This window comes from Carica papaya, chromosome 2 (assembly GCF_054855325.1).
Source record: "Carica papaya isolate Zhongbai chromosome 2, ASM5485532v1, whole genome shotgun sequence".
NCBI lineage: Eukaryota > Viridiplantae > Streptophyta > Magnoliopsida > Brassicales > Caricaceae > Carica > Carica papaya.
Window position 1 is genome coordinate 31,770,098 of NC_142310.1, and position 27,139 is coordinate 31,797,236.

The 27,139-nt window shown below is 37.3% G+C and overlaps 2 protein-coding genes across 2 annotated transcripts; both read left to right on the forward strand.

The window, feature by feature from the left end:
• Positions 1-16,032: 16,032 nt before the first annotated feature.
• Positions 16,033-18,632, forward strand: RPT2 (Phototropic-responsive NPH3 family protein). Its single transcript, XM_022054206.2, has 5 exons — positions 16,033-16,219; positions 16,342-16,411; positions 16,501-16,878; positions 17,048-17,773; positions 17,866-18,632. The coding sequence occupies exons 1-5, from the start codon at positions 16,152-16,154 to the stop codon at positions 18,346-18,348; spliced, it is 1,725 nt and encodes a 574-aa protein (XP_021909898.1). The 5' UTR covers positions 16,033-16,151; the 3' UTR covers positions 18,349-18,632.
• A 1,069-nt stretch (positions 18,633-19,701) lies between these two features.
• Positions 19,702-24,128, forward strand: RPT3 (regulatory particle triple-A ATPase 3). The gene is made up of 6 exons (XM_022054263.2): positions 19,702-20,352; positions 21,176-21,406; positions 22,245-22,403; positions 22,590-22,742; positions 23,007-23,090; positions 23,615-24,128. Exons 1-6 carry the CDS (start codon positions 19,852-19,854, stop codon positions 23,747-23,749), a joined length of 1,263 nt encoding a protein of 420 aa, XP_021909955.2. The 5' UTR covers positions 19,702-19,851; the 3' UTR covers positions 23,750-24,128.
• The last annotated feature ends 3,011 nt before the right edge of the window (positions 24,129-27,139 follow it).

The following is a 27,139-nucleotide window of genomic DNA, read 5'->3' on the forward strand; positions in this document are numbered from 1 at the left end:
GGTGAGATATCGTGATGTCTTTACTGGGCTAGTGTAGCTCATTCCTTATTTAATCATTTCAGATCAAGAAGACATTGTTCCCGAGCCCGTTCCGCAGGAAGACGACGAAGGGGACGCCTAAGGACTCCATAGTCATATTCATAGCTTTTACTTTCGAGTTTCTCTTTTAGTTAGTTTGATCTTTTATATTTTGAGCACGTTTTTGGTTTTAGTGTAAGGGATGTTAATCGAAATATTGACTTCGCTTCCGCATTTGACATTTTTAATATACATATTTCATTTTAAATTTCCGGGGTCGTTACAGTTGGTATCAGAGCCAGGTTTTCTCGGACTCATCCCTTACACAATAGCGCCTTAGAGAAATACTCACCGATATATTGTTACTCAACCATTCCTTGTGAATACAGGTACACGGAAATGAGGAGAGGAAGGCCCCCACTAAACCGAGCGGCCCAAGATAATTCGCTTCGGGAGGATTTAGACAGACTATTTGAGATGGTGGAAGCTCTCGTAGCTGCCCAGCAAAGGCAAGAGGAGAGAACGGAGTTACCCAGACCTCCTCCGCTATCGCAGGTTGAGCCCCTGCTACAGCAGGCTGATCCCGCGCCACCCCGGTAGGAGCCTGTTCCTCCACAGAACCACCCGGCACCACAGCCGCGGTACGACCCGGTACCACAGCAACAGTACCACCAAGCGCTGCCACAGCACATTCCAGTATACCCCACCACATCAGCAGGTGCCACCACAGGGTCCCCCAGTTCACCCTCAGCCGGCCCCAGTCACTCTACCTCGGGACCCCGCTCCTTCCTTGATCGACCCCGGCTTCATAGAGAGGTACAGAAGACTGAACCCTTCTACTTTTGCAGGGGGATCCTCTTTTGAAGAGGCCCAATACTGGCTGGTAGAGACTGAGAGAGCTTTCGAGACATTGGGAGTAATTCCTGAGCAAAGGGCTGCCATTGCCTCCTACATGCTGGTAGGGGAAGCAGTACGCTGGTGGGAGCTCAAGCGGACCACCCTGCCTACACCAGCTACTTGGGAGCAGTTCTTAGCGGCCTTCCACGCGGAGTATCTCCCTAAACACATCCAACACCTAAAGGAAATGGAGTTTGCTCAATTGGTCCAGGGAAACATGACAGTGTCGGAGTATGCCCGTAAGTTCCTGGAGCTGGGCCGACATGCCCCGGAGACATTGATGGATGAGGGCCAAAAGGCCAGGAAATTCCAGTGGGGTCTCCGCCCGGAGATGAGACAGCACTTACTGGTGATGGAGCTCGAGACATATTCAGCAGTCCTGGCAAAGGCGCAGATCATAGAAAGGAGCTTCGACACCCACCCTCAACTAGCGGGGAGTTCCCGATCCTCAGCCCCGCTCCGCAGGCCAGCACCTACCATGCCTGTCCAACCCAGTAAGAGGCCCAGACCCACCATCCAGGCCCCTCCTCAGACTACGGGGGCAGCACGTGGGAAGATCTGCCAGTACTGCGGTAGGGATCACGGGGACCGACCCTGCTACCGCCTCAGCAACACCTGTTGCATATGCGGCAGTGCCCAGCACTATGCAAGGGAATGCCCTAGGAACCAGAATCAAAGAAGGCCTCCAATCCAGGGCAGAGTTTACAACCTTACCCAGAAGGATGCCGACGCAGACCCGGACGTGGTACATGGTATGTATACTATCTCTGGCCACATTGCTCATGTTTTATTTGACACTGGTGCATCACATTCTTTTGTTTCACATGTTCTTGCTTCCAAAATTTGTGTATCACCTGATAGACTTGATTCATTATTGCTTGTATCTACTGCTAGGGGGGAGACATTGCTAGGAGAGGTTATCTACAGGGCATGTGCCGTGGAGATAGCAGATAGGAAATTGAGGGTAGACCTGATAGGGTTAGACACGGGGGATTTTGATGTAATCCTAGGAATGGATTGGCTAGCGGCGTATCACGCCACCATAGACTGCTTTAACAAAAAGATTGTATTTAATCCTCCCAACGAGGAGCCATTTACAAGTTAATAAAATCATTCAGTACTGATTTCCCCTGATGGCAAGTTTTCTTAATTCCTAGTGCCTTAATATTGTATTTTCTCTAACTAAGTAAACCCAAGAAAGAAGTTTGTATCCAAGAGATTCCAGTAGTCCGAGACTTTCCAGACGTATTTTCGGATGAACTGCCCGGTCTACTAGTGGACAGAGAGGTCGAGTTCACCATAGACTTACAGCCAGGTACCCAGCCCATCTCGGTTGCTCCTTACCGAATGAGCCGCATCGAGATGGAAGAACTAAGGAAACAGATCATTGAGCTACAAGACAGTGGTTTCATTAGACACAGCGTTTCCCTTTGGGGTGCCGGGGTTACTTTTGCAAGGAAGGGAGATGGAACGTTGAGACTGTGCATTGATTACAGAAGGATAAATAAGGTAACAATTAATAACAAATATCTTTTTCCCCAAATTGACGACCTTTTCGATCAGTTGCAGGGTGCACGGGTCTTTTCTAAAATAGATCTACGATCAGGTTACCATCAGGTAAAGGTAAGAACAGAAGACATCCCCAAGACGGCATTCTGAACCAGGTACGGACACTATGAGTTCCTGGTCATGCCGTTTGGGCTAACCAACGCCCCGGCCATCTTTATGGATCTAATGAATAGGATTTTTAGAGAGTTCTTGGATCAATTTGTCATCGTGTTCATCAATGATATCTTAGTCTACTCAAAAAGTAGAGAAGAACATGCTCATCATCTTGCCCAAGTCCTACAGGTACTCAGGAAAAAGAAGTTGTATGCAAAGTTGAGCAAGTATGGATTTTGGCTCGAGCAAACCGCCTTCCTAGGACATGTTATATCGAAGGAAGGGGTATCAGTGAACCTCGAAAAGGTTGAAGCGGTACTTGGTTGGGAAAGGCTGACAACAGTTAAGGAAATTCGCAGCTTCTTGGGGATGGCAGGTTATTACCGCCGGTTTGTCGAAGGGTTCTCTAGTCTAGCAGCTCCTCTAACCCGACTCATAAAGAAGAATGCAAAGTTTGAATGGAATGAGGACTGCGAAAGGAGTTTTTCAGAATTGAAGAAGCGACTGACTACTGCACCCGTGCTGGCTCTACCGAGTGGATCAGGAGGGTATACAGTTTATAGTGATGCCTCCTATCTGGGTATGAGTTGTGTCCTGATGCAACATGGAAATGTTATAGCATATGGGTCTAGACAGCTAAAGAATCATGAGAAGAACTATCCTACTCATGACTTGGAGCTTGCCGCAATCATACACGCCTTGAAAACTTGGTGCCATTATTTGTATGGAGAGACCTTTTATATCTATACTAATCATAAGAGTTTGAAACACATCTTCACTCAGAAGGATCTCAACATGCGTCAGAGAAGGTGGATAGAACTCCTCAAAGACTATGATTGTGACATCCTATACCATCCAGGTAAGGGCAACGTAGTAGCCGATGCCCTCAGCAGGAAAAGTGCAGGCACCCTAGCCCATTTAATGGTTTCAGAATACAGGTCAATTGGGGCCACGCAGCAGGTTCGGCTGCGAGATCTGAAGAGGGCCACATGTTTGGGCCACCTAGCAGTCCAACCCGAGTTAATCCAAAGAATAAAGGAAGCCCAGTCCGTTGACCCCGCCCTAGTAACCCGCAAGAAGGATGCAGAACAGGGAGTGAGTTCAGAATTTCATATCTCTGGCGACGGATTGATTCGTTTCAAGGACAGAGTGTGTGTCCCAGACGACAGTGAGTTAAAAAGAGACATCATGACGGAGTCCCATAGTTCAAGGTTTGCCATGCATCCAGGAAGTACAAAAATGTACCAAACTATACGACCTCGGTTCTGGTGGAATGGGATGAAGAGAGATATAGCCGACTTTGTATCTAAGTGCTTGGTATGTCAGCAGATCAAAGCAGAACATCAACGCCCAAGTGGGTTACTTCAGCCTTTACCGATTCCATAGTGGAAGTGGGAACATATCACCATGGACTTCGTATCGGGACTACCTAAGGCACGATTAGGACATGATGTTATATGGGTAATTGTTGACCGACTCACTAAGTCTTCCCACTTCCTGGCCATCAGAATAACTGATTCTTTGGACAAGTTGGCAAGAATATATATCCGGGAGATAGTCAGACTGCATAGAGTCCCAATGATAGTGGTATCCGACAGGGACCCCAGATTCACTTCTCAGTTTTGGAATAGTTTCCAGCAAGCTATAGGAACAAAGCTGTCTCTTAGTACTGCCTTCCACCCCTAAACTGATGGACAATCAGAGAGGACAATTCGTACGCTTGAGGATATGCTCCGAGCTTGTGTCCTTGACTCCGGGGGCCATTGGGACGACCATCTACCCCTGATAGAGTTTGCCTACAACATCAGCTACCAAGCAAGTATCGTCATGGCTCCATATGAGGCGCTATATGGGCGCCCGTGCAGGTCACCGATTTGTTGGGAGGAAGTGGGCAATAGAAGATTGTTCGGTCCGGAGTTGGTAGAGGAGACCACGTCCAAGATAGTTAAAATCAAGAAGAACATTCAGACAGCTTAGAGTAGGCAGAAGAGTTATGCAGATACCTGGAGGAGAGACCTAGCTTTTGAGAAAGGCGATCGGGTGTTTCTTAAGGTCACTCCTTTCAAGGGAATTAGTAGGTTCGGCAGGAGGGGAAAATTAAACCCCAGATATATTAGACCCTTTGAAATCTTAGACAAGATTGGTACCAATGCCTACAGACTTGCACTGCCTCCTGAGTTCTCCCGGGTTCACAACGTATTTCACGTATCTATGCTACATAAGTACAACCCGGACCCTTCTCATATCTTGGCTCATGAACCGCTTCCACTCCAAGAGGACTTGTCTTATGAAGAAGTATCGGTCGGTATCACGGATCGAGAGAGCAGAATACTCCGCAACCGAAAAATATCATTTGTAAAGGTAGTGTGGCAGAACCACACGCCCAGGGAGGCTACTTGGGAACTAGAATCAGAATTTAGAGCCCAGTATCCCCATCTGTTCGATCAAGAGTAAGAGGCAAATTTGGGGGACCAAATTTCTTTAAGGGGGGGAGAGTTGTAACGCCCAAACAATTTGGGCATTTTTGTTATTATTTTATTAATTTTATTTATTAAGTTTAATTTTTTTAAAAAAAAAAGAGTGCCACGTCAGCAGCCACGTCAGCGGCCCAGTCAGCAGCCCTGGCCAACCAGGACCTGTCGCGTGGCAAGACCACGTCGACCAGGTAACGGACCACGTGGGCGATCCGCGTGCGCGCGATCGGACGGCCCAGATGCGTCCCCGCGCGCACGGACGGCCCAGATTCAATCAAAAACGGACGACCCAAATTTAATCAAAATGGACGGCTGAGATCAAAAGGCAAAAGGGTATAAATAGAACCCCCACACCTGACCACAAAAACACTAGCCGCCTGCCCTCGCCGGAGAAGACGAACCAGACGCCGGAGGAGTCGGCCGCCACCACTCGCCGCCGCACCGGGGAGTTTTCCGACCGCTGATCGAGGTAAATTTCATACCCCCGACTCGTTTTTCCACTCTGAGTTCCCTTGTGGCCAAATTGGAGCCAAAATCCAGGCCAAACGGCCGGAAAACATGGCCGAAACCCAGCGGCGTCGCCGCGCCCCTCCTCAGTTTTTGCCTCCGATGAGGTCCTTCCTGGCTTCCGTTTGATACAATTTTTATATCACTGTGATCACTATTTTTTTCTCTACAGGTTGATCGAAGCTGAATCACCAAAACACGAACTTCGCTGGAGAGCCGCCGCACCCGAGAGCACCGCCGCCGGTAAGCTTCGGTTTTTCGTAATTTTTTGGCCCCCCGAGGGCCCTAGGGTTGTTTTATCGCAGGGACCGATGCAAGTGTGGCCGAATTCAGCCGAAAACGGCCAACCCGAGGTGAATCGCCGCCGCAGGCGGCGGCGCCGTCACTGGAGCACGGCGGAGCCGCCGTGCCGGAATTGCGATATTGGCTGAAAGGGGCCCTGGGTCTAATTTGAGATTTTTTGGGACACGTGCAGCTACCAGTAGTGCATTTCAGTTCCCCGGAAAAAATTCAGAAAAAATTAGGGACAGCCTGTAGGCGCACTGTGGAGCCGTGTTCAGACCCCGAAACAAGTAAGGACCCCTCACCCTATTTCCTATCATGGTATTAAAGTTCAATAATGATAAAAACGGTATTTCTTGAATCAACGAATGTGTGAAATTATTTAAGGTCGCTAATGGAGCCCGAGTCTAGTGTGTTTGTCGGTTAACTGTTATTTGGCCTATTTTACAGTTTTAAATGCAGTATGAGGTCTGATGTTTTCATTTCATAGTTTCATGTGCATATTTTACTGTTTTATTGATTATGGGTTGAATGACTGAGTAACCGATGCTGTATGTTATCTTGTTTGGCATGAATTACTGTTTTGCTTGTTTGTGTGTGAATTGATGATGCTGACTGAGGAAAAGGGGAATGAAAGGTTATATAAATTGATAATTGTATAATGTGATCAGCCTGACTAGATATCCTGGGAGATGGTGGACGGACCGGGTCCGTAGGGAACCCTACCGGGATTGTGGTCTCTCATACCAGACGGGGTATGGAGACCTTATGTGTTTTGGCACCCATACCGGACGGGGTATGGGGACGGCCCTGGAATCAGGTTATAAATGTTAAAGGTTCACGGGTAGCGGGACCCCTATGGATCCCCACGGATACTAGTAGGCTGGTAGAAGAGGAAAAATATATTGTGTAATGATTGAATTATAAAAAGCGTGATAAGTATTATGTTATACAGTTTATATGATTTCATGATGATGATAATGTTATTGCTTTCGTATATTGTTTTATGAATTTCACCGAGGTAAGTGGATGGTAAAGGTTTTATTATTGATAAAAGAATTTGTTGTAAATTATGCTCCATTGGTCTTTTTGTGTTTTCTACCCACCTTTACCTCCGTGACGGTAAGATATTGTGATGTCTTTACTGGGCTAGTGTAGCTCATTCCTTATTTAATCATTTCAGATCAGGAAGACATTGTTCCCGAGCCCGTTCCGCAGGAAGACGACGAAGGGGACGCCTAAGGACTCCATAGTCGTATTCATAGCTTTTACTTTCGAGTTTCTCTTTTAGTTAGTTTGATCTTTTATATTTTGAGCACGTTTTTGGTTTTAGTGTAAGGGATGTTAATCGAAATTTTGACGCTTCCGCATTTGACATTTTTAATACATATATTTCATTTTTAATTTCCGGAGTCGTTACATTGAAGATCTGGCGCTACTACTTATAACGGAAAATTTTTCAGGTTTATACTAACTATAAGAGGTTGAAGCATATATTCACTCAGAAAGATATCAGTATGCATCAGAAGTGTTGGATAGAGCTCTTCAAGAACTACGATTGTAATATTTTGTATCACTCAGACAATGGCAATGTGGTAGCCGATGCACTTAGCAGAAAAAATACAAGTATGTTAGTTCACTTAATGGTTTCTGAATGCAGGGTAATAGGGGCTGCACAACATATACGGCTTCAGAACTTGAAGAGGGTTACATGCTTGACCCACCTAACAGTTTAACTCGATTAACCGATTCCAGCATAGTAGCTCTTAAAAATGATGCAGAACAGGGAGTAAGTCCAGAATTTCAAGTCTTTGTTGATGGGTTACTTAGATTTTAGGATAGAATGTGTATTTCAGATGACAGTGAACTTAAAAGAAATATCACGACAGAGGTTCATAGCTCAAAATTCGCCATATATTTCGAAAGTATTAAAATGTATTAAAGTACGCGACCCCACTTTTGATGGAGCGAGATAAAAAGAGAGGTAGTCGACTTTGTCTCCAAGTGTCTGGTATGTTAGCAGATTAAGGCAGAACATCAACACTCAGACGAGCTAATTCAACCTTTACTGATCCCGGAGTGGAAGTGGAAACATATCACAATAGAGTTCATGATAGGGTTGGCTAAGGCATGCTCAAGACATGATGTCATCTAGGTAATTGTCGACCGGCTCGCCAAGTTCTCTCATTTCTTGGCTATCAAGATGACCGACCCCTTGTACAAGCTAGCAAGAATATATATCCAAAAGATAATCAGGTTACATAGAGTTTTGGTGACAATTGTATCCGACAAAGACCTCAAGTTTACTTCTCAGTTTTAGTCTAGTTTTCAGTAAGACATGGGGAGGAAACTGTCCCTTAGTATTGCATTTCACCCTCAAATCGATGGACAATAAGAGAGAATGATTCGTACACTGAAAGATATGTTCCGAGCTTGTATTCTAAACTTCGGGAGACATTAGGATGATCACCTACATTTGATAGAGTTCGCCTACAATAATAACTATCAAATAACCATCGGCATGACCCCGTATGAGACATTATATGATCGACCCTATAGGTCATCGATCTACTAGAAAGAGATAGGTGACAGAAAATTGTTTGACCTAGATCTTATGGAGGAGATTACACTTAAGATAATTAAGATAAAAAAAATATCTCGATAACTCAAAACAGACAGAAGAGTTATGAGGACACCTGGATGAGAGATTTAGAATTTAAGAAAGACAATCGAATGTTTCTTAAGGTCCCTTTCAAGGAAATCAGTAGGTTTGACATGGTGAAAAAATTAAATCCCTAGTTCATCGGGTCATTTGAAATCTTAAACAGGATTGATACGTCCGGCTACAGACTAGCACTACTTCAAGAGCAATCTAGGGTTCATAATGTGTTTCATGTATCCATGCTACATAAGCACAAACTCGGATCCCTCGTACATTCTGTCCCACGAGCCTCTTTCACTCTAGGAGAATCTATCCTATGAGGAGGTACTGGTAAGCATTATAAACCAAAAGAATAGAGTACTTTGCAATAGAGAAATTTCCTTAGTTAATGTTTTATGGCAGGATCATGCTCAAGAAGAGGCCATTTAGGAACTATAATAAGACTTTAAAGTCTAATACCTCCACCTGTTCGACTGAGTATGATGGTGACAAATTTGCGAGACTAAATTTTTCTTAAGGGGAGAGAGATGTAATACCCGGATCTAAAAATCAACCCGAAATAATACTTTTTATTTATAAAAATTATATAAATAATTAACTTAATTTTATTTAAATTATTGAGAAAAAATAAAATAGGAACAAAATTGAAAATAATTTTGGAAAAAATAGGTGAAATTTGAATAAAGGGAGTGTTTTTAAAAGAAAACTTGAAAACATGCAGTGAAATTACAAAAAAGAAAAATTTGGCCATGTAAGACGGTCTAGTTAGTAGCCACGGGGAACCAGAGCATGTTGTGTGGCAAAACACTTCGACATTAGCGTCACGCAGGCAATCTGCGTGCCTAGCGATTTAATGGTCCCGATCACATCCGACGCGCACAGACGACTCATATGCATTTCTTTTTTAGGCACGATCGGATGAACGAGATCAATTGTGATGAACGATCCAGATTCGCCCACACAATCGGCCTAAACAAGCAACGATTGGACAACTCTCCTCATTCTATATCGACACGGACACACGACCCAGATCAATGCAGGATGGATATTTAAACATTGTGTCTCAGGGAACCCTAACCCTAACTACACCTAGCCCTACCGAAAAAGAAGAACCAGACACCAAAAAAGAAGATCGACCCTCAATCGTCGACGCACCGGAGCCACTGTCGACCGACAAAAAAGGTAAAATTTTCTTCTTCCCGCTTGAAATTTGATTCTGAGTCTCATTGTGACTATACCGGAGCAAAAAAGACAGTGGAAAAAGCTTGGCGAAGTCGCTGCGGCCAAAATCCTAAAATTCCTCCAATGAGCCCCTTCCCGTTTCTCGTTTCATACAATTTTTTGACCATTGTGTTCACCGTCCATTTCTGTTTAAGTTAGCCAAAGGAGAAACCCCAGCTGCAAAAGAGAACTGGTGGAGCTACTGCACCCATATACCCCCCCTCCCGCTAGTATATTAGGTTTTCATTTTATTTTCTGGCCAACTGAGGCTCCATAACGTGTTTTTTTGTAGGAACACGTGTAAAATTGGCCAAAACTGGCTAAAACTAGCCAAAATCGATCAGGCCAAGGTAAGTCACCACTGTGGGCAGCGGAACCGGTGCTGCCACTGTGTCAGAACCCTAAAATTAGTCGAAAAATATTTTCAACACCGATTTTGAGTTTTTGAGATAATTTTATGTGCGTGGCAGGTATTTTGATTCCCACAGAAAAAATTCAAGAAAAACAAGACCCGTTTGGAGGCGTAGTAGATAGTACGACGTTTTGAAACAACGATCTAAGTAAAGATCACTCATCCTATTCTCTGTTACGGTAAATTGAGGATTAATAATCAATAATTATATTTTTGTAAAAAATTAGAGAAACCCTAAAAATAATTACAGGTCATTAGTGGAGTCAGAACTGGTTAGTTCACATTTATTCTGATTCCCTATTAATTTTTTTGTATGCCTAAACCACTTACTATTATATTGTACGTATTTAAATTGATAGTTTTATGGTCTTCTCAATTACTTGGTTTATTTGGTTCCGCTTGCATTGTTTATTTGGTTATCTGGTTACTTAGTTATTCGGTTATGTTAAAGTATATGTTTAAATATTGTTTAAATAAATTGGTGAATATAAAATGAGACATTGATATACTTTGGTAGTTGTTTGGATGATGAGAATCTAAATAAATGAAAGCTTACCGGGCATCTTGAAAAAGTGTGGGTGGACCCGGTACATAAGGAATCCTACCATGGACATTACCTTAATTGGACGGGGCTGAGAAGTTTCATACCAGAATGGTTTTGGGAGATATGGTTCACCCTTATACCAAATGGGGTATCAGGATGATGGTGTTTTTGGCACCAATTACCAGACGAAGTATAGGGACAATTGAGTTAATTGTCAAATCTTGATACTATGTCCACGAGTAGAGGGATATCCCTATGGACTCCAGGGTCTTAGTAAGTAAGTTAAAAAATGAAAAAAATTGTTGATCCTATGCATGAAATTGAAATGTCATTTGGTTATTTGTATTCATAGGTTGATTTAGAAAAAACCACAGCGGTAGGTATTGAATAAAATGTTTTAAAATTAAATTTATTTACTTAAAATAAAGGCTCTGTTAGTTGTTTTCTGATTTTTTTACCAACCTTCAATTTTTCGTACAAGTGATTAGTATGATATTCTTATTAAGCTAGTGTAGCTTATCCTTTTATTAACAATTTCAAATCAAAAAGACTAAAATTCAGATCCCGATCAGTAAAATAGTTGTGAGTAGTTTACCTCCCGGACTCCCTTCAAGTGCTAGTGGAGGTTAACCCCTAGGATATCTATTTATTTATTTTTTATTATCGTTTATCTTTTTATGAACTAATATAGAAAAGACATTCTCATATCCCTATTGGACATCCTAATTTACTGTATAATGAATGTAAACCCTAAGTTTATTATTCGCTTTCGCATTTAAAAATACAAATTTATTTCCTTTGAGTTCTGAACTTTTACATCTTACTTCTTGTTTCTTTAATCTACAATCTCATATTTGTGCCTTTGATCTCTCAATCATTTTCATCTCTCATTGTCTCAATGGTAAATTTTTCTTCGTCATCTTCAATCGCAGCCTGGTCATTCTGCAATCAATGATTCCCTCAACCCTTATTTTCTTCATTATGTGATAGTCCAAATGTTGATTTTAGTCTCTCAATAACTTACCAGAGATAATTATTCTTCCTGGAGCAGAGTAATGATCATTATTTGCTGGGTCAAGTACAAATTACGGTTTGTTAAAGGGACTATCTTTAGACTTGATGATTTTAATCTAATCCTCTTGAATGCATGGGTAAAAATAATAATATTGTTATTTTTTGGGAACAAATTCAATAACTAAGAAAATCTCAGCCAACATCATATTTTTGGACTCAACTTATAAAATTTGGAGTAATCGCAAAAGTAATTTTTAGCAAAGTAATGGCCCATAGATCTTTCAGTTATACATAAAATTTACAACATTACTACATAATCAAGGTCTGTGAGTATTTACTTTACAAATTTAAAAACTTTATAAAAAAAGTTAACAACTTTAGTTGTATGTTCATGTGAAAAATTTATTTATGGTGGATTGACTGGCTTGAACTCTAATTTTCAAATGGAGTATGTAATATATTGTTGCTATTGGAGCCCATATCTTTGGTTAAATAAGGTACTTTCTTTAGTTTCTTATGAGGAAAGATAGAGAACTACTGAGAATAAGTTTATATATTTAAACATGAACATGAATATGGTGTTTTTAGTAAAAATAAAAAAGCCTAAGCTATTCTAAAAATGAAATTCAAAAAAGGAACGACCATTTTACACGCATTGTAAATAACTAGGTCACAATATTGATAAGTATTATAAGTTACATGGTTACCCATTGAAATTAAGTTAAAGTAAAAAAGACAAAAATTTTCAATCAATAAGTTTCAATTACTTCTTCAATAAAGAAAAATGATAAGTCAAAGTATGTTACGAAGTTTATGCAAAATTTGACTCTTTTTCAGTATCAACACTTGAAGATATAGTTATCACCATAGCTTATTTGGAAGTTATTCATAATTATCTTTATATACAATTCAAGTTAAATGACCATGGTCAAGTTACATACTTTACGAGTCTTGAGATTACTAGATCTAAATGGGGAATAAATTTTTCTCAAATACATTATACCCTTAAGTCGTTAAAAGTTACTGATCTTTTGGCTTTAAAACCAACTAGCCTACAATGAATATGAAACTTTCACTAAGGGTCGATGATGGTCAATTATTACAGGACCCTATTCAGTATGAAATATTAATTGGTAGACTCTTATATTTGGTTTTCTAAATATCTTATATCACTTATGCAATCCACAAGTTTTCCTAATTTTTTTTCTAAGGTATGACAGCCTTGCTTTCAAACAACACACAATCTACAAAGGTATCTTAAATCCAAACTATGACAAAATATATTTTTTTATTCCACAAGTAACACATGCCTCCAATTTATAACATTCTCAAATACTAATTGGGCATTATGTTTTAATTATAGGAAGTTCATCATTGGGTTTTACATCTTTTTTTATAACCCTCTTATTTCCTTGAAGGCCGAAAAATAGACCACAATTTCTAGATTATCTATTAAAAGCTGAGTATAGGACTTTAGTGATTGTGACAAATGAAGTAATTTAGATTCATTAATTATTGTATCGATTTTGGTTTTCCTTTCTCCATTCTAACTTTATTATTAAGTGATAATTAAGTTGTTATCCATACTACTTCTAATTTTACTTTTTGTAAACGAACAAATTACATTGAAATTACTGTGATTATTTACATTCGGACATGGTGAAGCTTCTTCCCATTCACTTTCAACATCAGCTTGTATACCTATTTACCAAACCCCTATCTTCAAATATTTTCTGTTCATTATTATCCAAAGAGAAAATATTAAAATTAATTAGTTTATCAATTGATTAATACTTTCACATAGTCTCTTATTTAGGCTTGGTTAGTTACCCACGTGTGTGCATGTCTAACTTTTCAACTTGTGTGTATACTCATATGTACATCTTTCATAATAAATTTTTAGTTAATTTTTAATTATTTATTTAAATATTTTTTGAAACCTTTTAAAACTAAAAAAAAATGAATAAACAAAATGATGAACAAATAAAAAAAAAATTAGTCATAAATCGAGTAATGGGTAACAAATTTATTAGCAAATTTAAATTCTTTTATTCACTTTATATATAATTTTTTTTGTTTATTCATATTTTTATTAATAAATTTTTGAGTAGACGTATTTTTTTTTATAACTATCTTTAATCATGAGATTGAAAATAAAAAATAAAGTCCAGCTACGTCAATAATGACTTTTTGTTTTTCTTTTTGTTCTTTTTTTAATAATACGATAAGTAATATGCTATTTAAGACATATGGATGTCGATGGTGCATGGTCCCCTCGGAACTCAATTAAAAAATTAAATAGACGATAACTTGTAATATAAAACTATGTTCTTATTTTCTTAGGATTATTATTATTTGAATGGATATACATTTTTAGTGGTTTTCGGGAAACAATTCTTTGTTTGTTATTAGAATGATGAGTCCATCTCAAGGAATTAAAATGAAAGTGAAGTTAATTTGATTTGAAAAACTATAAATTTATTTTATAAATATGTTTAACCATTAAATTAAAACAATATAAAATTCAAATGAAAACTAAAATAATAATTCAGCAAACAAATAAAAAAAACTAAAAATAAAGAATTTTAAATAAAAAATCCTAATAAACCAACCAAGTCCTAATAATCGGCCGGAATGCAAAATCATCAAAATTGAAGTTTGTTATATTTTTCTTGTAACACAACACAATTTAATTTAAAAATTTTTAAAAGTCTATAAATTAATTGTATTAAAATATCATTTTTTAGTTGCATTTAAGAAAAAAATTATAATAAATTAAATTAAATAGAAATTGCATTTTTCTATAAAAAATATATATATATATAAATTACATTTGATAAAAGTGTTTATAATTACATTTGTGGTGGGAGGAAGGGACCAGGCTGTTTGGTTGCCATCACAACTTGCCTAGTTCCAACATCAAACTTTGCCTCTCTCTCCCATGTAAAACCAATCGCGCAATGTGTCTTCTAACTACAATAAAATTACATCCTTATCCACAACCATACTCACACATATACGTGTGTATGTGTATATATATATACTGTATATGTAATTTTACAGAATTACATGGAGTTTAATCTTATGAAATATAAACAAAATTATATTGAGATTTTAAGTGTAAAAAATACTATAATTTCAAGCAACTTTTATAAATAATATCAGATGATCGATTTTATGATTTCTCTTTTTTAAAAAATAATAATATAAATATATCATCATAAAATTTGATATATAAATTATAAATTATATATTAAACATGTAGTTTATACTGTTTTAATATTATACTTATTTAAAATTTATAAAATTAACAGATTATTTAAATTTTAAATAATAATTTAATTTAACTGAGACATAATAAGTTCATAATAATTAATTTTTTAAAAATATTATTTAAATTATATCTATATTTTTTTTAAAAAAAAAAAGATTAATTTGTATCCTTGTGTTATAATTTTCTAATCTCATTATTTAAGTTATAAAGTTAAAACATAATTCAGTGTTTTCTTAATCAAGGTTAAATTTTGGGGCTAGGCTATAGTGACAGGCGACATTAATTTCCAAAGGAAATGAAGATAGGGTGGAGCCATTTAGGTTCCCGGGTACGAACCAGAGGGATGCAATGTATAGTACGGTCAAGTTCAGGAGCAGGAGCATTGAACACGGACCAAAATTCTCTACCTGCATCATTTAATTTAATTCATTACACCGAAAAAAAAAAGAAAAAAGAAAAAAAAATAAATAGTGGTAAGTGGTATTATAGCCGGTTTCCTTTTTCACTCCAATCAATTTTGACGGATATCTGTTTCCTAAATGCGACTGGAGGAATTGGTCATCAATCCACGTGTAGAAATTTTATTGGTTGGTGAGTTGGGAATTGGATCTTGTTGGGAGCCACGTGATTATCCTGTCCGAAGTGGGACCCGGTAGCGCGTAAATTGAGGCCGCCAAGTGACGTGGAGGAGCAACGGCCAAAACTTTAAAAGACAAAGGAACTATGGACTCAAGTCCTAGCCACTCGTTTGTGTGGCTGAGACATCTTTCTGAGTCCAGTCCACGTCCAACGCACGACTTCCCTCTGCCTTTACCTCTACCCTGGCCCTCACCATTATTTACACATCAATTATTTGTATAAGTTATGCGTATACGTCCACTGAATTTCCCCTTTTACCCCTTTAAAGTTCACAAATTCCCGTAATTTGCAAACCGTCGTAAATTAACCTTGAAGACCAGATTAATTGAGATTTTCAGCTGGGATATAATGGTCAAATGGATATAAAGAGAAACTATCTCCAAAAGAAAGATATATATTACAGTACGTAGATAAGATCCTTTCTTACCAAATCAAAAAAAAAAAGGGCAACGTCAAATTCATGCCAGATAAGATTGGCATATTGCTTTATTTAGCACACCCTTCTCTTAGTCTCTAGTAGGAAGCCCTCTTCTCAATTCAGCTCCATGGCTAATACCCCTCTCAACACCGCCAACACCAGGCTTTCCTTGGCCATGGAGAGGACAGGCCAATGGTACGTAGTAACTAACCTTAACTATGCATTATTTCGTCTCTAATATTTACGTATATCTACTCAGATCAAAATTAGTAGTCTGTTAACTTTTGCTAATTATACACATGTATGGGTTATTACAGGGTTTTCTCCCAAGATATTCCAACCGACGTGGTGGTTGAAGTTGGAGAAGCAAAGTTTTCTCTTCACAAGGTACGTAATTATATACTGACTAGCTAGCTTGCTGTTTTGAAGCGCGGAAATGGAAAACTAAAGGTTTCGGTTTATGTGTCTTGTGGCAGTTTATGCTTGTGGCAAAAAGCAACTATATAAGAAAACTCATACTGGATTCAAAAGAAACGGATTTGACCAGAATCAATCTCTCCGATATACCGGGAGGCCCAGAGATGTTCGAGAAAGCAGCCAAATTCTGCTATGGCGTCAACTTTGAGATCACAGTTCACAACGTCGCGGCTCTCCGTTGCGCCGCTGAGTACCTGCAGATGACCGACAAGTACTGTGACAACAACCTCGCCGGTCGCACTGAAGACTTCCTCTCTCAGGTTGCTCTTTCTAGCCTCTCCGGCGCCGTCGTTGTCCTCAAGTCCTGTGAGCTTCTCCTTCCCATGGCTCAAGATCTCGGAATCGTCCAGCGTTGCATTGACGTTGCAAGTCTCAAGGTATTTAATATTTATACCTGTTACCAACTTTTAAATATGTTCAAATTTTATAGTTTCGAGTCCAGTTGCTTTTTAGTATGTTTTTAAGATTGTTTTCTGTTGTGTAATGATTTATTAGTAAGCTGATCTAAACGTGATGGGTTTTGTTTGATGGAAAAAATGAAATTAGGCATGCAACGAAGCCAACTTTCCTTGTCGCTCACCGCCAAATTGGTGGACGGAGGAGCTGTCGATCCTGGACATTGAATTCTTCCAAAGAATCATTGCGGCCATGAAACAACGAGGCGCCAAGACTTTAACTATTGCGAGTGCTATCATAACCTACACAGAGAGATCTCTCAAGGATCTGGTGCGAGACCACACCGGCTGTGGCATCAAGTATTCAGATCATGGTGACTCCGATATCAGAAACAAACAGCGGGAACTTCTTGAGTCAATCGTCAAGCTGTTACCCGCTGAGAAGGCAGCTTTTCCCATCAACTTTCTCTGTTGTCTCCTCCGATCTGCTACCTTCCTTAAGGCCCCCACAGCTTGCAAGAACGAGCTCGAGAAGCGAATCGCCGCAATTTTAGAGCACGTGACGGTCGACGACCTTCTGGTATTATCCTTCACTTACGACGGAGAGAGGCTGTTCGATTTGGAAAGCGTCAGGAGAACCATCTCTGCCTTCATGGAGAAGGAGAAGAACATGACCATCTTCAACGGCGGTGATTTCCAGGAGCCATGTTCCGCTACTACGCAGAGAGTTGCAAAGACCGTGGACAGCTACCTTGGGGAGATCGCCACCTACGCTGAACTCAGCATCTCCAAATTCAACGGTATCGCTAATCTTGTCCCTAAAGGTGCTCGAAAAGTCGACGACGATCTCTACCGCGCCATTGACATTTACTTGAAGGTGAACGAAATCTCAACCCGTAAAATGACACCGTCTGTCCGTCTCTGGTATACCCGTAGTATTGATCAAGTAGGCTTAATTTGATTTTGCAGGCTCACCCGAATCTGGATGAGATCGAGAGGGAAAAGGTCTGCAGCTCCATGGACCCTCTTAGACTATCGTACGAGGCGCGAGTACATGCGTCGCAGAACAAGCGGTTGCCAGTGCAGATCGTTTTGCATGCATTGTACTACGATCAGCTAAAGCTGAGGAGTGGGGTGGCGGAAGATCCAAAGATGGCAGATGCCGTCGCTACTCGGAACCAGCTGCAAGCGGACGTGTCGCTGATAAGAGAGAACGAAGCACTGAGAACCGAGCTGATGAAAATGAAGCTATACATATCGGATATGCACAAGAACCCTGGATCAGGGACGAGTAGCAAAGGAGGCCAGCGGAAGAACACTTTCTTCTCTTCCATGTCCAAAACGCTTGGAAAGTTGAATCCTTTCAAACACGGGTCTAAAGACACCTCCAATCTTGATGATAATGCTGTTGATATCACCAAGCCTAGAAGAAGAAGATTCTCTATTTCTTAGACCTAGCTATGAAGGATTAATGATCACCATTATCAATTACTAAGTTCTTCGCTTTGGAATAGTTGTGAATAGATGTAGAAGTTTGGGGATCAGGATTCAAAAACATGCGTACCGCATTCTTTGTTTCCTTTTCTAATTTTAAATTCGTATATTGTGTTAAATTCGTTATTGTTTTCTTCTAAAGTTGTTTATGAATTTTGTTTAGACTATGTATTATGTGGTAGCAGTGGGAAAGAAATTGTGGCATACAAAGAAATAATAATAATTACATAAATTTTGGTGTATGTGATTAGCTTAATGTTTGATTTGTCTTTTCCCATATATAAAATTATGAGTTTGATTTATGTTATCCACTCATATATATAATAGTGAACATTGATTTTAGATTAAAGTCGAATAGAATCAGTTTTCTCTGGATTGAAAATCAAACCTACATTAATTTTGATTCCGATAGAATTGAACATAAAATTTTTGATTTCATCCGATTTTGAGACGAAATGGATCTAAATTTGTTTAACAATATCTAATTTTTTAAATTTATTATTTTAATTTTAAATGTTAAAAAATACATTATTTATATTTTTAAAATTTTATTACAATATTCTATATAATACACACATATAGTATTTTTGTAGATATATTATTTTAATGTTTAATGTTAAAAAATTAATTAGTTTGTGTTAATACTACGTCAAATTTAAATTAAAACAGAACAAATATTATAGTTCAAAAATTTTTGGACCCAAGACCATATCGAATATTATTTGATCCGATCTTATTTTTTACATTAGTTATTATTTTTGATATATGTATATATATTACTTATTTTGTAATTATAAAATAATTACATAGATTTTGGTGTAATTTTGTGGGGATGATCGACTTACCCTAAAGCTCAAACTGGACAGCTATTATTTCAATAATGTTTTTAGATTAAAACTATCACGTACGAGTAGCACAAAATGTTATCGGCTCATTTTTAATTTTTTATTAATTATTATGAAAATAGAATTTAAAGTGCATTGATTAATTATATTTACAATATTTGTCAATTAATGTTTACTACAAATTAAATATAAAATTTGAGATTTAATTTAGTAGACTGCAAATCTTTTAGAAAAAATTAGTAATATTTTTATACACCTTTTATTATATTTTTTTTTACCTATAATATTTTTATAGATAAATAACAATTAATTACATAGTTCCTTCATACCATAAAATAAAAACTTTAGTTAGTAGTTTAATTGGATCAATGACCCGACCCGGTTTTGCAGTCCAAGCCCATTATTTTGAGGGCTTTGGCCTTGTAAAACTAGCTACTAAATCCGTCGTTTGGGATTAATCGTATCCTCCTCCTCGCGTATAAATTGGGGCAATCCGCTCTTCCCATTTCCCTCTCAGAGCTACAAAGAATACCGTCCTCCTGGTACAGTTTCTTGCGCATCACTCCATTTTCTTTCTCCCTGCACTACGAGATACCAGAAGAATCGAAGCGAAAGCATGGCAGCATCCGCCATGGTAGTGGACCCAAAGCCGGTTGCAGCGGAGCCACCGCCGTCATTCCCTTCAACGAGATTGGACCTTCAAGGGCTTGCGGACCCGTCATCCGTCGACGAGGAGGATCTCTACAGCCGCCTTAAGTCTCTGCAGCGGCAACTCGAGTTCATCGACATACAGGAGGAGTACGTCAAGGACGAGCAAAAGAACTTGAAGCGGGAGCTCCTCCGGGCTCAGGAGGAGGTCAAGCGGATTCAATCGGTGCCTCTCGTTATCGGGCAGTTTATGGAGATGGTCGACCAGAACAACGGCATCGTCGGCTCCACCACTGGATCCAATTACTATGTTAGAATCCTCAGTACAATCAACAGAGAACTTCTTAAGCCTTCTGCTTCTGTGGCTCTTCACCGCCACTCCAACGCCCTCGTCGATGTTTTACCCCCCGAGGCCGATTCCAGCATCTCCCTCCTCAGTCAATCGGAGAAGCCGGATGTCACTTACAATGTAAGTAATTATTTTAATTTTGTTGTTTGGTCTTCCTAATTAGGGTTTCTTCTATCAGGGACATTAGGGTTTTTTGGGCTTTCTCCAATAAGTACTTCGAATTGTGTGCTGGTCTTTAAGGTTAGGGGTATTGTCGTTTTTAACTGCATTTAAGGAATTAGAAATTATCAAAGAGAGCTATGGTTTGTGTGTTTGCTGTTTCGTTTAACGCTGGAAACGTGTATAATTTAAGTTACCATGATCTTTCTAGCCCAAATTAATCTTGAATGGAGGTATCCAAACTTCCTACCGCTTGCTGAGTTCTTTCTAATTTTGCTTATCGTTGAGTTCCCTGATGGTTTTTTTTTTTCATGATTTCTCTTCGGCATGCTGATTTTGGTTATCTTTGACAATTTGGTGCTTACATTATCCGAAAAGAGATAACTGTATGTACAACATTTACTTATGGAATGAAGTTAGTTGTAGATTTGTAGCATTTGCCTTTTGGGTAAAAAAAATCCAGCTTTGAGATAACTGTTTTATCTCACTTATGTGGTTTTCTGCTTTCATGACGTATTATAAACGTAATCTGTTGTTTCTTATTATGGTTGCAACAGTTCACAGTTTTCACTGCTAACTGCTGACAGCATGTTTATTTGGTTTTACATGCTGATATTATTTTCTCTCTTGTATGTGAAAATTAAGCAAGTTAACAATGTCATGTTAATATCTGCGTCTCATGGCCGTCAGATGGAATTTTGCCTATATATAGTCAAAGATTTGTATATTGTGTTTTCGCAAAGTTATCCAGCCTAGATTTTGACAGTCTCTTTACTTATCTTAGGATATTGGAGGGTGCGACATTCAAAAGCAGGAAATTCGTGAAGCAGTTGAATTACCTCTGACTCACCATGAACTGTACAAACAAATTGGTATAGATCCTCCTCGTGGTGTTTTGCTTTATGGTCCTCCTGGCACTGGGAAAACTATGCTTGCCAAAGCCGTTGCTCATCATACAACTGCAGCCTTTATCAGAGTTGTTGGCTCTGAATTTGTTCAGAAGTACTTGGGTGAGGTATGAATAGAAGATTCTGGTCTTATTAGAAACTAGTACTATATTTGGTAATCTGTATAACTAAATGTCTATGTCTTTCTTTCTTCCTCTATTAAAGGTTCTTGTCATATTAAAATTAGCAATATACATGATAATTTATATTTTTCTTATCACAAGAATCTGTTTTCTTATCTCATCCCCTCCCGCTTGCCCTTCAAGAAAAGAACCCTCCTACTCTTCATGTTTGCTTCCAGTAATTTTTATGATGTCGGACAAATTATCCTTCATTTATCTACCTAAAATTCTTAGATATAACACCAAAAACATTGCAGATTAGGGTCGGATGGCTAGGAAAATGACTAGAGAAGTAACTAGGGAGCAAATGTAGGATCTCCTGAGCATCACTTCTTAGGTGAGGTTTGATAACAAGTTTCTTGAGAAGGTTCTCTATATTTGCATTGAATAAGAGCTGCCTCCTAATTGAGGTCGCATAGGTATTTGTAGTGTCTTAATTTAATACTAATCTTATAATCACTTGAAATTCTTGTAGAAAACTTCAAAGAAGATAAAGCATAAATTGAACGTAATTGCTTACTATAATTATTATAATAGACTTCTAACTGCTACAATAAAATTCTAGATTCAAAAGGAACATGATTCTTAATATTTAGAAAATGTAGGTGAAATCCATTCAGCATCATTTGGCTTCTATCATGTGACAATTACATGGTTATTCTGCTTTCAAATATATGTTTGATTTACATTTTTTTTTGGGTAGAAAAAGTTTTGTATAATTCTGGGATCGGTTGGGTACTTCTTTTCTTCAATTTTTAATATCTTCTATGTTTCTCTGTCACAGGGCCCACGGATGGTCCGTGATGTGTTCCGTCTGGCTAAAGAGAATGCCCCTGCTATTATCTTTATTGATGAGGTGGATGCTATTGCTACTGCTAGGTTTGATGCTCAAACTGGAGCTGATAGAGAAGTTCAGCGAATCCTCATGGAACTTCTGAATCAGGTAACAAGTGAAAAAGGAAATGAAAAGGAAAGATTATATGCTGTAATTGGGGATTCCATGTGGAAGAAATAGGTTTTAGGGCTAAGAAGAAATGTGTCACTGGATAGCACAACTGTTATTTGGCCTGTGATTGTTATTAGTTCCTGTTCTTATATTAACTTCTGGCTGTGTTACATTATTCTCTAGATGGATGGGTTTGATCAGACAGTTAATGTTAAAGTCATAATGGCAACCAATAGGGCAGATACTCTGGACCCTGCACTTCTACGTCCTGGAAGGCTTGATCGGAAGATTGAATTTCCATTGCCTGATAGACGACAAAAGAGGCTTGTTTTCCAGGCAAGTTTTGTTCAGAAGTCCATTTTATTTGTAATTGCACAATCTTGAGACAGTTCAGTTGCAACAGTCTCTTTGCTGATTATAGCATGTTATTCATGCAAGACACTTCATGTGTCTCTTCAGTTACTTAAGGCTTCGAACCAAGGCTACAATACAATTTTGTAATAGCACGTTTCTATCTATCTCACATTGGCTGTGGCTTCTGGACTTTTCCTTGGTGTATTACAAGTTAAGCACATTTTGGGCTCATTTGTTGCTGTACAGGTCTGCACTTCTAAAATGAACCTAAGCGATGAGGTGGACTTGGAAGATTATGTTTCTCGGCCTGATAAAATCAGTGCTGCTGAGGTTAGTTTGTCACACTTCTTATGAGAGTTTGTTTTTTTTGTTGAGGGAACTTCCTTTTTGATACCGGTATCTTTCCAATCCATATGGTTTTCTTGATCATATGGCTTCTGCATTTTTTCTCAAAAGTTACAAGGGGAAGTGATGATTCATGTTAGATCCATTGTATTAGATGTTATCTTGTGGTTCATTGGTTCTTTTGTCAAAGCAAGTGCCACCATGAACAAGATGAAAATTATGTCATTTTACTTTGTAAATAATAATTCTTAATTTAAAATGGACCTATTACAAGGAACTTACGTTGGTGGATTTTGTATAACGCCTAATACTTTATAACTGTCCTGCTGAGTACTGTGATTTATAGTTTAGTAGTCATTTAATTGCATTAGAGAGTTTGTAGGATGGGCTTCAGGCTTCCAGCTGTGGATATAAATACTGTTAATTATGTTTTCTATGTAACTTTTTAATCATGAAATTATGTAATATTTTTTCAATTACTTGTCTGTAATTGTTTGGTCGCCCTGCAGATTGCAGCTATCTGCCAAGAGGCTGGAATGCATGCTGTTAGAAAGAACAGATACGTCATACTGCCCAAGGATTTCGAGAAAGGTTACCGAGCCAATGTGAAGAAGCCTGATACCGACTTTGATTTCTACAAATGAAGAGTCTTTTTTTTTTTTTTTGCTTATGTTTATGAAATTGTTAAATTACATGCAAACCTTGTTTTAGTTTATCATGCATGCCACAAGCAGTGTTTCAGAGATTTTATTGGCAGTACATAACTTGTGGTTGACATGGCATATCTTGAAAGTTTGAGTACTCGCCATATCTTAGGAGGCCAGTAAAGATTGAGGGGAAGGAGTGGGATAGAATCATAGATTCCATCAACAGAGTGGCTTGTGAATTCTTCAACTAGAGGGGTTAATGTATGATTTTTTAGATATTCAAAATACTATTGCTTGGATCTCTTTTGTTGTGCCGTGGCAATTGCGAGTAAAGCTCACACTGGAAATGTGATGAACAACAGGTTAGACGCCGCAATGGCTTTTTTTTTTCTCTCTCTTTCTCTTATGCTCTTGGTGGAGCGTCCTAGTAATGTTACACAATGTTGCTGTGTCTTGATATTGTGGTTATGTTTTAGCTGCCACGGGTTATAGCAGAGATGAAAGTGGTCTAATAAGAAAAGATCTGGGGAGTTAAGATCTCCATAATGGCATAATCACTGGCTAAAACTTTGTTGCAACTGGCAGCTTCTGCAGATAAATGGTCTGTCTTCTTGTTTGCTGCCGTGGACTAACAGTGCATATGTTATAACACCTGTGGGTGCTGAGGAGACATTAAGTTCAACATAACAAAAGAGAATAAAGAGGGTGGTGAAGGGCAGTTATTTATTTATTTATTTATTCATTTGACTAATATGGAAAGAGAACTGGTTGGAATGAGTTGGGAGTACATGTGCGCTGAGTGGGTGTGTGTATGGTAGAATGATGTAGTGAGCTGCACAAGTCAAATAGGATATAAAAATGGCACGCTCCGGGAGGTAGAAGGAAATGTGCCAACCACGTGGTGTTAGGTGTCTTTGTAGGGGAATATAGTAAAGTAATCAAAAGAAGATTTTAAAAAACAAGAATGACTAACTAAGGTAGTTAAAAGTTTTAACTTTTTCTTTTTAGGCAGATGAGGCCTTTTTCTTATTTCAAGAAATTCTTGTATTAAGTTGGTTGTGGTTACTTTAATTAAGGAAATTTATTTATTAAAAAAATATATATATATATATATATATATTCATAAATCATTATAATTCACCCTCTCTCCATATAAAAGGATTATCATTCCTAAACATATTAATTAGACATTTGGTTGATTATATAAAAATAAGATTATGTTAAAAAAGATATGTTTATTATCCTTATTATACTATTTGGTAATCTCAGTGATTAGAGGACTATGAATCAAAACTATAATATTTACTATAATTATTATTTTCTTGATTGCGAACTAAATAATTTAATCTGATTATAATTTTACTACAATGTTATCAAAATTTTCTTTTTTTGAGAACAACAAGATCTGGTGAAGCTTAATTTCTTATGATTTTACCATATGATTATGAATCGAATTCTAAAGTCATAAATTAAAAAGTCAAACACACTACTCAGTTAGCTTTGTATAAAGTAATCCCACTTCCTTTCAAATTCTTGAACCGTCGGAGAAGGAAATCAATTCATTAGGGTTACATTTTAAAAGTGAAACATTTTATGTAATTTACTTTGAAATTTATATTTAATTACTTTATTTGAAAAATTATAAATTCCTTTCTCATATTATTTTAAATGAAATGATAAAATTTAATGTTTATCAATTGAAGTTGTAGCTTTTTTAAAAAAAAAGTTTAGAACAAACTATAAATTTGTATAATTTATTTATAAATTAAATATGTAATCTAGATGCATGATATTCTTTAATAGGCTTACACATATTCATATAGAATTTTGCATAGATATATATATTTTAAATTATTTACGATGAATTTACAATACTATCTAATTGAACTGTGAAATAAATTTTAAAAAATTCATTAAAATTATTTGTCAATTATCATTTTATAACATGTTTGGTTCTTTCTATAAGATTATAACCTATGTAATTAACAAAATTTTGTAATAAAAAATAATTACTTCTTCGTCCTTTTTTACCATACAAAGTGTGTAATCAAATATACAACACAATTATATTTACAGTAATAATAGTGATCATAATTATAATTATCTTACATTACATTATACTATTTATAAAATAGTCAATTACACTACGTTACACTACGAAGGTAATAATTTTATACTTTTTATAAAATTTTTAGACTGTACAAATATAAAATTTTAAATAAAAATCCACTGTGGAGCTCAGATGTCAATTATGGCATAAAGACATGTGAAGGCTCCATTCATGAAGAAGTATGTCTCTTTTCTAATCATAACAAATATTATATTCAAATCTCTCTACTTACACATTAATTAATTTATAATAATTATCACGCCTTTATTTTGATACATTATCTTTCAGCCCTTGTCACCAATATACACACACACACATATGTATATATATAGAGAGAGAGAGAGATTTGTAGGAAAAAAAAAAAAACCCTTTTCTCTTTTTCTTTCTAAGGAGGAAAATTAATTTACAGAATGTTGTGTACTTTTTTTGAAATAATTTCAGAAGAAAATGAAATGTCATCAGTTTTGTCTGGTGATGGGAAATTAATAAAAATAATAAAATTTAAGTAAAAGTGCAAATAGGGAAAGTATTAATTGAATTAATTAATTGAGGGTCATAGATATAATAAGAAGAGAAAGGTGTCTGTCGTCAACACCAACCATATGGTAATGATGGATGTCGAGACATCATAAACAATATAAATGTTAAATTAATTACCTTCTAATTCCATATACGTATACATATACACACACACATATATATATATACTCTTAGTGTAACGTTCATTTTAATCAAATATGATCCACATGAGACGTGACTTCTCATCCCCTATACCCTTTGTATTTCTTATTTTTTTCAAAACCCTTTTATTTCATTTTTTTTGTATATAAATTAGGTTTAGGATTTTTGTAACCTTCAACTTTTACTTTTTTAAATATGAAAAAAGTAACACATAATCCAAAAGTTATGTTTAAAAAGATGATATAGACTTTATAAACATAATTATAAAATATAATCGAATCTTATTTAAATACCATATATACCCCTATATTACATTAATGATAAGTTTATAATTTATATTTAGAATCATGACATTATAACAAGCAAATTATTAATTTATCCAGACCCAAAATTCTTGTCAATTGGTTGCATTAATTTCGTGCACAACTCGAGATAATAATTTCTTTTATCTTCCGGATGTGTGTGTGTGTATATAATACATGTAGTCCAATATGTATATATATATTGCATTGTGATTCCCGGCGTTGGTGTGGTGTTGATGCATGATTATATATATATATAAATGGTAGGTTTGCTGCATGTGTACAAGGGATGAC

Excerpts from the sequence above, each read along its gene's own strand:
- RPT2 (XM_022054206.2), top strand. The coding sequence starts at position 16,152 with ATGGCTAATACCCCTCTCAACACCGCCAACACCAGGCTTTCCTTGGCC. Across the intron at positions 16,412-16,500 it reads CAAAGTTTTCTCTTCACAAG|TTTATGCTTGTGGCAAAAAG; the intron begins GTACGTAATTAT and ends GTCTTGTGGCAG. Across the intron at positions 17,774-17,865 it reads CCATTGACATTTACTTGAAG|GCTCACCCGAATCTGGATGA; the intron begins GTGAACGAAATC and ends TTGATTTTGCAG.
- RPT3 (XM_022054263.2), top strand. The coding sequence starts at position 19,852 with ATGGCAGCATCCGCCATGGTAGTGGACCCAAAGCCGGTTGCAGCGGAG. Across the intron at positions 21,407-22,244 it reads TTCAGAAGTACTTGGGTGAG|GGCCCACGGATGGTCCGTGA; the intron begins GTATGAATAGAA and ends TCTCTGTCACAG. Across the intron at positions 22,743-23,006 it reads AAAAGAGGCTTGTTTTCCAG|GTCTGCACTTCTAAAATGAA; the intron begins GCAAGTTTTGTT and ends GTTGCTGTACAG.